At 44.8% G+C, this 13,936-nt stretch overlaps 2 protein-coding genes and 1 pseudogene across 2 annotated transcripts; all 3 read right to left on the minus strand.

Moving 5' to 3' along the window:
* Positions 1-400: 400 nt before the first annotated feature.
* On the minus strand, positions 401-3,815 carry LOC114074761. Its single transcript, XM_027912738.1, is given in 2 exon segments — positions 401-671; positions 673-3,815. Coding segments are annotated over 2 exon segments (3,414 nt in total).
* Positions 3,816-6,169: 2,354 nt separating this feature from the next.
* Positions 6,170-6,970, minus strand: LOC107003933. Its single transcript, XM_015202176.1, has one exon. The coding sequence runs from the start codon at positions 6,968-6,970 to the stop codon at positions 6,170-6,172; it is 801 nt and encodes a 266-aa protein (XP_015057662.1).
* A 2,192-nt stretch (positions 6,971-9,162) lies between these two features.
* LOC107003934 lies at positions 9,163-10,733 on the minus strand (annotated as a pseudogene).
* Between the last annotated feature and the right edge of the window lie 3,203 nt (positions 10,734-13,936).

The raw sequence follows: 13,936 nt of genomic DNA on the forward strand, positions 1-13,936 counted from the left end.
TTTTGTCCCTGTTCTACTGTAAATGGGAATAGAAATCTTACGAGAGATATGACCGAGCCCTTGTGGCGCCTACGTATCCCGTTGAGGCAGGAATCAGGTCAAACGTAGTTCCCCTTAAAGGTTAACAAGAATAAAATTTACAAAGAAACCGACCGAGGCCGACAAAGGCCGCCTACGTATCTCATTCTTGAGAATTCAGGTCGAACGTAGTTCAAACACAAAGAGATAATAAAGGGGGTAAATGGGGTGACCAAAGCCGACATAGGCCACCTACGTATCTCGTTCTCGAGAATTCAGGTCAGACGTAGTTCGTTACAAGAGGGATAATAATTCAAATTGAACAAATACAAACAAAGAGAACGATTACAAGTAGTTAACAGCAAAATGCAGAAATGGAATTTCACGTATAGTATCTCTTGACAGCATCTGAGTTGATAGGCTTGGGCCATACAACGCCATCCATCTCTGACAAGACCAAAGCACCTCCAGATAGTACTTTACGAACCATGTAGGGACCCTGCCAGTTTGGTGCGAACTTTCCTTTGTGCTCGTCTTGATGAGGAAAAATACGCTTAAGAACCAACTGACCAACTTCAAAATTTCTGGCTCTTACTCTTTTGTGAAAAGCGCGAGTCATTCTCTGTCTATACAACTGGCCGTGGCNTAGCGACCATCCTCTTCTCATCAATCAAAGCTAGTTGATCAATCCGTTTGCTAACCCACTCCGCATTGCTTAACTCAGCTTCTTGGATGATCCTCAATGACGGTATCTCGACTTCAACAGGTACGACTGCTTCTGTCCCATATACTAGCAAGTATGGAGTAGCCCCAGTCGATGTTCTGACCGTCGTTCGATAACCTAGCAAAGCATATGGCAACATTTCATGCCAACCTCGCTGTTTGTCAATCATTTTCCTCAAAATCTTCTTGATATTCTTGTTGGCGGCCTCTAGAGCTCCGTTCATTTGGGGGCGATAAGCAGTTGACTTTCGGTGAATAATCTTAAATTGTTCACATATCTCTTTCATCAGATGACTGTTGAGATTTGCACCGTTATCAGTGATGATGGATTCTGGAACTCCAAATCTGCATATCAGATTGTTGCGGACAAGATCGGCCACCACTTTCTTGGTTACCGACTTGTAAGAGGCTGCTTCCACCCATTTGGTGAAATAATCGATGGCGACCAAAATGAATCTGTGTCCATTAGAAGCGGCCGTCTCTATGGGACCGATGACGTCCATTCCCCAAGCTACAAATGGCCAAGGTGAACTCATAGCATTAAGTTCGTGAGGTGGCACCCGTATCAAATCGCCGTGCACTTGACATTTGTGGCATTTTTGCACGAATTTGCAGCAGTCATTTTCCATAGTCATCCAGAAATAACCGGCTCGAAGAACCTTTCTTGCCAAAGTAAGCCCGTTCATATGTGTACCGCAAACTCCAGCATGTATCTGTTCAATAAGCCTCACAGCTTCAGCAGCATCCACGCATCTTAACAAACCCAAATCTGGAGTCTTCCTATACAGGACTTCTCCATTCAGAACGAAATTGAGAGCCATACGACGTATCGACTTCTTCTGATTAGATGTAGCGTCTTCTAGATATGTCCCAGACTCCAAGTATCTTTTTATGTCAAAATACCAAGGCAGACCGTCTGGTTCTGATTCAACGTGTGAACAATGGACTGGACGTTCCTTCAAATCTATATCCAGCGGATCGATGTAATCAGTATCTGGATGTTTGATCATTGAAGCGATGGTGGCAAGAGCGTCATCTAATTCATTCTGTATTCTGGGAGTATGTCTGAACTCGATCTTGCGGAACCTTTTGCATAGATTTTGCACATACTGCACGTAAGGTATAATTTTTGGGTTCTTCACAGCCCATTCTCCTTGAACCTTATGAATCAAGAGGTCTGAATCTCCAATAACCAGTAACTCATAAACATTCATGTCGATGGCCATTTTTAAACCAAGAATACAAGCTTCGTATTCAGCCATGTTGTTTGTGCAGTTGAAGCGCAATTTAGCCGCCATAGGATAATTCTGACCAGACTCTGATACTAAGACTGCTCCGACACCTTTACTCTGGTGATTCTCCGCTCCGTCAAAGAATAATCTCCAACCTGGATAAGCTTCAAAGATATCTTCGCCCACAAATGACACTTCTTCGTCGTAAAAATACGTCTTAAGTGGTTCATATTCTTCGTCAACGGGGTTTTCCGCAAGATGATCAGCCAAAGCTTGTGCCTTTATTGCCTTCTGAGTCACGTACACGATATCAAACTCACTCAACAGCATTTGCCATTTAGCTAGCTTTCCAGTTGGCATCGCTTTCTGGAAAATGTACTTCAACGGATCCATTCTGGAAATGAGATACGTGGTGTACGAAGACAAGTAGTGTCTCAATTTCTGGGCAAGCCACGTCAGAGCACAGCATGTTCTCTCCAGCAAAGTGTAGCGAGATTCGTACGGAGTAAATTTCTTGCTTATGTAGTAGATAGCCTTTTCTTTCTTTCCTGTCTCGTCGTGTTGACCGAGTACACATCCAAAGGCACCATCCGAAATAGACAAATACAGCAACAAGGGACTCCCTTCTCGTGGCGGAACCAATACCGGTGGGTTGGACAAATAGCTCTTAATAGCGTCAAAAGCAATTTGGCACTCCTCGGTCCACTTAGTCGGGGAATCTTTCTTCAACAACTTGAAAATAGGATCACATACCACTGTTGATTGTGCTATAAACCGGCTGATATAGTTTAACCTCCCCAAGAAACTCATCACCTCTTTTCTCGTTTTCGGCGGAGGTAACTCTTGAATCGCTTTGATCTTCGAGGGGTCAAGCTCAATACCTCTTCTGCTGACTATAAACTCCAACAACTTCCCAGCTGGGACTCCGAAAGCACATTTGGCGGGATTTAGCTTCAAGTTGTACCGACGTAAACGCTCAAAGAATTTCCTCAGGTGTGTCAAATGATCCGAACTCTTGCGGGATTTGATTATGACGTCGTCCACGTATACTTCAATTTCCTTGTGAATCATGTCATGGAAAATAGTCGTCATGGCTCTCATGTAAGTAGCACCGGCGTTCTTGAGGCCAAACGGCATTACCCTGTAGTGATATACCCCCCAAGGTGTGATGAAGGCCGTTTTTTCCGCGTCTTCTTCATCCATTAAAATCTGGTGATAACCCGCGTAACAATCCACAAATGACTGCATCTCATGTTTGGCACAGTTGTCAATCAGAATGTGGATATTAGGCAACGGAAAACTATCCTTTGGACTAGCCTTGTTGAGATCTCTGTAATCAACACAAATCCTGATTTTTCCATCTTTCTTGGCGACCGGAACGACATTGGCCAACCAGGTTGGATATTGCGTTACCTCCACCAATCGAGACTCTATTTGCTTGGTGATTTCTTCCTTAATTTTCAGACTCAATTCAGGCTTGAATTTTCGAGTCTTTTGTTTCACCAGCTCGAACCCTGGGTTGATAGGTAGCTTATGAGATACGACATCGGTACTCAACCCCTGCATGTCACCGACTTCCCAAACAAACACGTCACTGTATTCCGCAAGCAGATGAACCAGGCTCTCCTTCTGAGTTTCATTCAGGTGGGTGCTGATCTTAACCTCTTTGACACATTCTGAATCTCCCAAATTCACCGTTTCTGTCTCCTCCAGATTCGGTTTATGTTGATTCTCGAACTGTCGAAATTCTTCTGCCACATAGTCCGGTTCCCCATTTTCTTCGTAGTCGTCAACCTCATCGTCATTTGCCTCGTTTTGCTCATTTAGCTCATGACATGACATGACATTGGCAGGTTTGTAACTTACGTTACTGAAATCATAAACAGACAAAATTAGGGAAGTAAAATATAACAAGCAATTAAATAAACAAAGTCAAAATAAGGAGGCTTTCATTTAAATCAAACAAAATGCAAACTTGGGTCATGGCACAGGGCCATGTCGCCCTTTTAAAACATCACGACGAAAATTCAAAATTCAAGCAATTAAGAAAATGCAGAAATGGTGGGTCTCGGGCCTCTTCCGGACGACCACCGATTTTAATATGCATAAAACAATTCCTTTCTACCAAAGAGTCCGAGACATCAGGATTGGCGTGGAAGTCCAATTCTGCAGCATCTCCCCTGGTTCCGCATCAGAATGCCAGCTGGCTCGACCTCCTCCTCGATAATAGCGTGAATCTCCTCGAAAAGGTCACAGATTCCTTCCCCATTGTCTTCAGGCTCAGCATGCTCCCGGACTGGAAAGGATTGATAGAGATGCGGGATCGGCTTAGTCAACTCTTGGTCCTTTTTCCTCTTCATCTCCACATCATCATCTGTGGGGATGTACCCCAAACCATACTTTGATCCCTGAGCAAGGACTGGAACTGGCTCGATGATCCCTTGTGCATTCCTTCCTAATCCGAAACCTGGTTCGAATCCGCTCTGCAGCATTACCGTGGCGATCATCCTGTACACGGCCGGCATGGGAGTCTGCGGGACCAAGCCCTCATCGGTGGCATTTACCAACTCCACCGTGTAGAAGTCCGAACCTTGCGGCGTCTCATCCAAGACCGACACCTGCTTTCCTGAGTGGCCCTTTTCACCATGGATAACCAGTTCTTTATTTTTCCACACCAGTTTCATCATTTGGTGGAGAGTGGAGGGGACGGCTCCAGCCATGTGAATGAATGGCCTTCCCAAAAGGAGGTTATAGCTGGTGTCGATATCCAACACCTGGAACTTAGCCTCGAACTCCGTGGGGCCCATCTGGATGGTCAATTTTACCGCTCCTAACGTGTCTCTCTGCACACCGTCGAATGCTCTCACATGGATCTGGTTTTGCTCCGACTTTTCGAGGTCAAACCTCAGCTGCTTCAATGTGGACAGGGGGCATATGTTCAAACCAGATCCATCGTCTACCAAAACGCGGTTGATGACCTTTCCGCGGCATATCACGGTGATGTGTAGAGCTTTGTTATGGGCCCTCCCTTCGGCCGGCAATTCATCATCGCAGAAACTGATGCGGTGTCCCCGAATGACCTGGTGAATCATAGCAGCTACATTGTCGCTGCTAGTACCTGAGGGCACATACGTGTCATCCAGGGCTTTCATCAAAGCCTGTCTGTGGGACCAGGAGCTCATCAGCAGGGCCCACACAGAAATCTGGGCTGGAGTCTTCTCCAAGTGCTTAATGATGGAGTAGTCTTTAGGCTGCATTCTTCTCCAGAATTCCTCGGCTTCTGCTTCACTTATGGGTCTCTTAGCATGATCTTTCTTTTGTCCTCCGAGAGCAAGCTCGTCAGGAGTGTAACATCTGCCAGATCTAGTCATGCCTTGAGCCGCGGCCGTTTCTATCACAAACTTGGGTTTGGCGAGAGTCTTTGAGGGCACCAAGGCAACAGCCTTTGCAGGTGTCAGAATGACGAACTCTCCCTTTTCCCTGACGCTTAAAGAAGCGAGAGCCTTTTCCAAGTCTTCCTGAACAACAGGAGTAATCCTCTTAGTCTCACGCTCATCTTCGTCTGTTTCTATCATGTTGGTGTTTCCACCCCCATGATTTGGCAATGGATTGGTGTTGACGTTCGGCGCCGCGGGCTGAAGGGAGACCACTTCCTGGTCAATCAAATCCTGGATCTTGTGCTTGAGATTGATATAGTCTTCTGTATCATGTCCAACACTGTTGGAATGATAATCACATCTCTGCTCCGGTCTGTAGAATCTGGAGTTGACATCACGGGCTTGGGCCCCACACGGTGGATGTATCCGGCCGCAGATAATCTTTCGAACAACTTGGTTCTGCTCTCGACCAGCGCAGTGAAGTTTCTGGAGGACTTCTTCTCAAACCTGGGGCGAGGGGGATCATACCCGCTCTGCTGAGGGGGGGACTTGTTGATAACTGCGGGCATTTGGTCGTGGAGCTTGGGTTCTGGGGTAGGGATTTGTTTGATAGTTTGGCATTGGGGCTTGGTAATTTGGATGGAGGCTTTGATATGCTGGAGTTTGTATTTGATATGCAGGGGAAGGCGCTCGATAGCTTGGCTGTACATTAGCGCAGCTGGGAGCGACATTCTGGTAAGGGGGAGGGACTTGATAAGCTTGAGGGTAGTTTGGATATACGGAGGGAAAATTTTGGGGAATTTGGTGGGGATTTTGATATTATAAAATATGGGGATCTGGATGAGTGGGGGCAGCATTGTAGTGGCCGGAATGATTTGATTGTGGACGGTAGGCTTGATGAGGCTTTGATGGAGGGTTGGAGCGGTTTTGGGGACGTGGTAAGTTTCTGGGGACCTTTATTCCCCCGTATGAGATGGCAGCAACCTCCTCTCTCTTCTTCCTCACGAGTCCGGAAGATCCAGGCGATGCAGACATTCGGGCTATCTTCCACGACTTCAGGCCATCTTCGATAGTCTCACCCACTTTGACTATCTCGGCGAACTTGGCGCCGATTAACAAGATGATCCTGTCGTAGTACTCGGGTTCTTGCACCCGTACGAACACCTCTACAATCTCTTTTTCTGTCATCGGAGGCCTCACCCTCGCTGCCTCTTTCCTCCATCTGTATGCGAATTCCCGATAGCTCTCTGTGGATTTCTGCTTCATCTTCTCCAAGGAGTATCGATCAGGGACTATCTCGACGTTGTATGCAAATCTGTCAATGAAATCTTTAGCCAGTGCGCTCCAACTGGGCCATTGTCGAGTCTCGTGCGACGTGAACCATTCCAGAGCCTCACCGCACAGGCTCCGGCTGAACAACCTCATCAACAACGCTTCATCTTTGCCAACTCCCACGAGTTGGTCACAGTACGCTCTTAGGTGTTCCATGGGGTTGCCCACCCCTTCGAAGGTATCAAACTTCGGGATCTTGAACCCTTCAGGCAGGTTCAAGTCTGGGTGGATGCATAGTTCTGCGTAGCTTAACCCGGCGACGTCTGGAGTGCATTGCAATTCTTTCATTGCCCTTTTGATCTCCTCCTTTATGTCTACCTTCGCTTCTTCCCTCGCCCTCCACTCTCTTTCTTGCTCCTCGTAATGGTCCAACTCGGAGCCGTGCACCTCATGCTCGCCCGGGACAGGGACTTGAAAAGTTGTTCTTTTGGGGAGGGGTGGACTATGGAAGGGCTTGGGACGTTCTGTGCGGTTTGATAATTTTGCGGATAATTTTGGGGATTGGTGTTTTGGGTCAAGTGGGGATGTGGTGTTTGGGAATTGAAGGCTATGGGATTTTGGGTCTGATTTTGGGGTAGTGGGGCTGTTTGAGTGTTTTGGGGATGTGGTGGTATTTGTGGAGGATTGTTTGGGAGTGGTGAGGGAGTTTGATAGGAGACTGACGGGTATTGGGGGTTTTGGGTGGTCATATCTATCCCGGACGGGTTATGCACGGGTGTCGATGGACGGTGCTGAGCAGGATCCAAGTTGGACGAGGGGAAGTACGTAGGAGGTCTTGCGTCGATAAAGTTGGGGCCAAACCCGGGTGGAGGCGTATCTTGCCTTCGTTGCATCTCGACCCTCATGTCAGCTATTTGCTGCATCAGCTGCGCAATAAGCTCATTCTACTCTGCCACGGTGGGCTGAGCCACCACGACATCTGTGAGGCTGACTTCTTCATTGTTATCTCCCATGTCTGTATTTGCGTTTGGTCCGGGGAATAAATCTGCGGGACCTTTTGATCTGGTGAAGTAGGGGTGATCTGTCAGCTTTTATCGACACAGATCAGTTAACGGTACCTGAGAGGTGAAACAACTCAAAGGCAAATTTGTTAGTTCATATTCAGAGTACAAAATACATAATATCGCACAGAAGGCAGATAAACACACAAGTCGCTTTGTCTGAGGATATCTTAACCCACGAATGAGGACAAAAATATATTTTGAACAAACAGGAATTTGTTTGTTTTAGCGCTATCTTGGGAAGGCTGAATCACGTTGAGCTATGGTCTTCTTGCAGTTGCTTTTGACGCCCGTTGATTTTATCTTCGTATCTTTGTAATACGGAGGAGAATGAAAATTTTCAGCAATAGGGGCCGGGCCGGGAAAGGCTGCCTACGTATCTCACAAGGAGAATTCAGGCCCAACGTAGTTCAGATATTTTCATTCATTCTTTCATTGCGATTACAAGGGAATTGAAAGAAAAAAAAAACAACACTGAAACTCCTAGAAGACAACATTTTGACGATTTCTGGTCTCGTGGCTGCGTCATTCCTTTCCTCTCAAACAGTCGGGAATGGAGGCTTATAGACGATTTCTTCCTCGTCGTCCTCCTCAATTGATTCTGGGTCGGGACCACTGTCGTCTGATCCCTGTTCACGGGCGAGGTATTTCCCTCCTTTTGAGCTGCTATGGGTCACCAATTCCTCGTCGAGCGCCGCACTTCTGGCCAACACTACGGCAGTTTCAATATCTATCTTTGCCTCTCTCACCTTTCCTTCGTGTATCTCCAAACGAAGCAAATTCAACCTTTTCCTTAGGCTTTCGGCTTCCATATCAACCTCCTTCTTTCTTTTTATCTGCGACGCCAGATCTTCATCCAAGGCCGTGACCGCAGCTTTGTAGATTGCCGTGGTCATGTCTACTTTAAGTCCCTCCTCCTTAATCTTCTGAAATTCTCGAGTGACTCGCTCGATCTTTCTGCGCAATTCCTCCTCGGTGAGCTCCGTCTGGACGTTCTTGCCTTTGTCCATAGTGGTGATTCAACTTTCCTGAGATGATAAAGCGGTATTCAGGATTTGTGGTGCGGGAGATGGATTTTTTGTGTGAGAAACTTGAGACTTGGGAATTTTGGTCGGACATTTGTAACAGTGGCTTCTGTATATTCTTTGGAATTTTGCTAGGGGTGGGTTTACGATATCCTCATTCAAAGCAACGTAACACATAAGCATTTAAATACACGTATATCACGTCCTAATCATGCATGGGAACCCTTTTGTGCCAAGGGTAGGCCTAGCGCATTCGAATGATGTACGTGTGAATTTAAACCAAATTAAAATGATTCCCCCCAAAATAATGTTTAATAATGAGTAAAATATTCGAAAAGAGAAATAGACAAACCCACGCAGGGGCTATTTAGAAAGTGCGATAATATCAAGACCACGCAGAGGCTAAAATAATGCAAATACAAACAAAGAAAAACCCGCGCAGGGGCGATGTCCGCTACGCTGTTCCGGATGGTCCTGCTCCGTCGTCGTCTTTCTGGTTTTTGTGCTTCTGAAACATGTATCTCAGCATCAGTAGGAAACCCTCACCCAGACGCCCTTTGTCTTCGAGACTCTCGTATCGCATCCTCTCGATTTTTTGCTGGATCCAGCTGTCGGACTCATCATACCCCTGCCTCAGTCTGTCGATTTCTCGAGTTGCCTTCTCGAGTGCGTCTTGATTCTCTACGAATTTGGCATAGACCTCATTAGCCTCTTCCTTTAACTCTCGCAATTCGGCCACTGCTTTGGCCTCTTTGTCTGTCACACTGCGAAAGCTACGCGGAATCTGAAAGGAGATATTTTGTATATCCCTCTTCAACCATGCTTTGTAACCCTCGTCACATCCAGCGTTGAATCGGTCAGGGGCGATAGTGTCTTTGCCTATGCGCTTGGCATTCTTCCATTCTCTGAGCATCTCTGTAGCGTCGTCCACTCTGTCGTCCCCAATGTCGTACACATAAGCGCCATAATACGCTTCTCTGGGCACAGTCTGTTTTCTTCCGAACTGTCGCAAGACTCAGAATGGTGCGTAAGGACGGATTCCTCGAATGCCGGGTAGAGGGAGCACGACACATCTACGACTCTCGACGACAACCTCCTTGGATATGAAGCAGTCGAGCATCCATTGGAGGTCCTCTTCTCTCAACTCGGAGAAAATCTGGGCCCATATTCCTCTCGTTCTCCGATTGTTCATGTTTGCCCAGAATAGTAAGTCGTTTAGGTCCTTGAGGGTGTTCTTGTTGTCGAGAGTGTGCAATTCTCGAGTTCCAGCACCCTTCGCCAAGTGGCTGAGAATCCACCATTGGAGGAGCAGATTACACCCCTGAAAATACCGGTGTCCTTCCTTGCACTTACCCAAAGCGCGATACATGTCCGACAATATGACTGGAGCTACGGAGTAATACTTTGTCGTTCCTTGGTTTTCGTAACCCTTGAACAGCGTATGGACGAGTGTTATGACTCTGGTGTTGATGCTCAGGCTCGGGTCGTGCGGGAAGACCATTGTTCCCAACAAGGCTACGGCAAACGCCAACGGGCGGAGCTCGTTCCATTCTCTGTAAGAAATCTTGAACTCCCGATTATACGCGGCGTAGAAACTCGCGTGCCCAAATCTGACGTAAAGATCTCTGAACATCACGTGGGAATCTTGACACCAATAAGTAAAGTCTTTTCTTAGTCCTAACCAATCCGCGATGGTCTCTACAGAAGGTTTGTTGGGGATGAAAATATCCTCTTGTTTTCGAGCTCTTCTTTCTAGGCCCGTGCCCACGGTGTCTATGCAATCCCTTATCTCCTCTAATGTAGGGGTGATTTCGGCCGTTCCGAAACGGAAAACCATTCTCTGGCTGTCCCAGTACCCTGTAAGCACCTCGATCAACTCTGGCCAACCGTCCATGTTGATTAGTTCGGTTAAGGCCCCTAGTATTTGTTGAGGGTCCGCCTATGATCTCCGTCTAAGTCGTTGTGCCACATTGTAAGTTGGGGTGGCGCGGAGATTACCATGTTGAATTTGGGAAAGCGATCCATCTAAAACACAAAAACTTGTTAGATTTTTCCCCTACCCCCAAGTTGGTTTTTCACACATATATTTCGAATGTCACATAATATGGTGCGTCGTGAGGTCGAAGACCTTAGACGCGATTTTGGTGGTTTTCTACTAAAATGGACTTAATACGCCTTGGGTATTAAGTCATCCTAGGCTGATGCCTAATTTCGGTTTTGGTTTCGCTCTATCTTAGGCTTTTCTAGAGTTGTTTTCAAATAGACGGTTACCCGAGTCGGACAAACATCGGGGTGGAGCTATCGAATAACGTCGGATGACCGCATTTCGACTATTTATTCGATACTCCCAAACGAATTCTTGGGGTATTTCTGAGAGAAGTCGCGGTAAGCCGCGTAACTTCCGTTTCCTAATGCAACTATTTGCCGTTTGGCGGAATTTATGCCATGAAAATGCAACTTCTAAAAAACTAAGTATTTAAACAACTAAACAATTAATTAGTCAAATAGTTAGTCTTAGGGTTAGAATCCTCCAAACAGTCCCCAGCGGAGTCGCCATTTCTGTTTTATCGAAAAATATATTTCGAAAAGAGTTTGTTTTATTTTTGAAGATATTTTTGACTTTTTAGGAGTCGCCACTTAATTTTTTAAGAAAAAATCAAGAAAAACTCATTTCCAAAACAACTTAAACAGATAAATTTGTTTTGAAAATATTTTAGGGGGGGTTCGGGATTCTTATTAGTGTCTTAGGAAGGTGTAAGGCACCTAAGACACTCCGCTAACTTACGGTTTTCCAGCGATTAACTTATTTGACTATTTTTGTTTTAACTTTTACAATTTCGAAGTTGAACTTCTTTAAATTTTTATCTAAACCGAACTTCACGAATTTGAAATACCATTTTTTAAGACTTAGTTTTAAATTTAACAAAGTAGAAAAGCGTCTCGGTGGGGTTTGAAGGTTCCTAAGCTTAGACTAACGGCATTCAACACGAAAATGACATAAGCAAATAATAAAGAGAGAGAGAGAGAGATTCGGGTCCAAGTTTCGGATGTTGTTCGCCTTGGCCGAAACTTGGACCTACCTGTTTTTGGGTGTCGACCCATTTTCTCTTTCGTACCTGTCCTAATCTAAACATACAAATAAAACATAAGGAAATGGAAACGACGAGGGCTTATGCCCATTACAAAATAAATAAAAATGCAACAATATATAAAAAGGAAGCTAAGGAAATCTTCTAGTCCATTCTTCAAGTTTCTCCGATCTTCTCGCACTTGATGGGTTGACTCGAAGGGGATTACAAGTCTTTACGACTCTCCGTTAATGAAAAGGAGCGTGAGTTCATGAAGAAAACTCGATCGGATTTACAGGCGAAACAACAAAAAAGATTATTATTCGCCTAACAAGGAAACAACCAATCAAGGCAAGCTGTTAATGTAAAAAAAAACGCAACATTTCCGAAACTTATCGATGAAATAAAATACTAACACACCAAGGAAGACAATATTCAAGATACACATATAGTTTGGGATGAAACTTTGCTGAATGCATCAATTAGGCATGTCCCACATAGGCAGAAAAACACATAATATGAATTAAAAAACAATGTAGCAACTGAAAAAAAATGGTTAATTTACTCATGGCCTTTAAGGATGCGAAGAGATATACCCAAACAAAGAGATGTCTTAATTGATCTACCATTTTCTAGAATCCATTTTTCTAAGAAAAGGATTTCATAACGACAGAACAAAATACAACTCACAGCTCCACATACTTTAAGGAAATGAACTTAAATTTGACTATCTTACGAATGAAAACAAAAGAGAAAACTAAGAGGAAGAAAGTAACAGCAACCTATTGACAGGTGCTAAGATGTTAAAAACAACATACAATCTTCATGTTAATCTACCAAGGAACATGATGTGAAAATTAAATAAGAGGGTGCCATGAATACTCGACACAATAGCGAATTCAGACTAAGTAAAGATCAATACCCATAACCCACACATAAGGTGTAAAGAGGGTCAGGCAGTGTATACCAGAAATATTTTAATGAAATACACAGTTAAGGACAGCCATGCTTTCACTGTTCGACACGGACATGCATTTGACCTTAAAGAAAATTCAAGCTAAACTCAACCTTCACAAACTATTGAAGAAGAAGAGAGAAACTCATTCACATTCAACAAACATACAAGAACACTATTGTATCGTGGAAACTTCCAGCTTAGACGAGGCAACGAACTTGATGAAAACTACATTTTTCGAAGTAAAAGATCAAGAGAGAACCACAGAGGTAACCAAAACATGAAGACAACAAGCGAAAACTATAAGTCTATACAGTCCAGAATGATGATAGAAAAATAAATAAATAAATGAATAAAGTTTTTACTCAAAATGAAACAAACAGGACCAATGAGCTATAGGTAAAAAGAAACAAATAAACTTCAGCAAAACATATCCAGCAACGCCAAACCCAACAGCGACAACATGACAAATAAGCACATGAAAAGATTCCCGACCCTCAATCCGTCATATCGAAACCGAGAAGAGACAAAGATTTCATAAGAAAGAATTGTTTACCTGTTGAGGGGCAGCGATACTGGAACAGCTACGAGCAGCGACTTCCTCCACGACGCGAGTTGAAGAGCTCCAACGAGCAGCACAGAGACGATGGGAAGCAAGGAGACTGTGTGGATCCAAATATCTTCAGGTTCGAAGCCTCGATAGCGAAAATTTGAAAAAAAAAAGAGACGGGACCCTTGTTTTGTTATATGATATGAACTTAGAAACAACCAAAGTTTTCAGAAAGGAATGGACTTGTTATGTTATCTGTATGAAACAAGGAAAAATCCAAACGAAAATTTCGACCTCCAAAAATTTCCAACCCCTGAACTGAAAAAGGCAGGGGTTTATATAGACGAAAGAAAATAGGGTTTCGAAATCGTCATGGGTTGTGCCAATTTCGGCCCATCTGCTCATTCGAAATTCAAAAAGTCCAGAAATCTTATCCGAAATTTTGGAATATTCCTCGATTCCAAATCATCCAAACGGCTTTGAGGCGAGGTGGAGGGTCGAGATGAGCCTTCTGTACTTGGTACACGACGTGGCTCAATCTCGTGCTACCAAGGACGAACAAGGACGATCCTCGCTGTCGTCTAGCGCTGCAGAGGCTGTGAGAGGAGGGAGAACGCAGAGCTGTACGAGGACAGCCAGACGCGTACTGGCTGCT

This window comes from Solanum pennellii, chromosome 11 (assembly GCF_001406875.1).
Source record: "Solanum pennellii chromosome 11, SPENNV200".
NCBI classification, from domain to species: Eukaryota; Viridiplantae; Streptophyta; class Magnoliopsida; order Solanales; family Solanaceae; genus Solanum; species Solanum pennellii.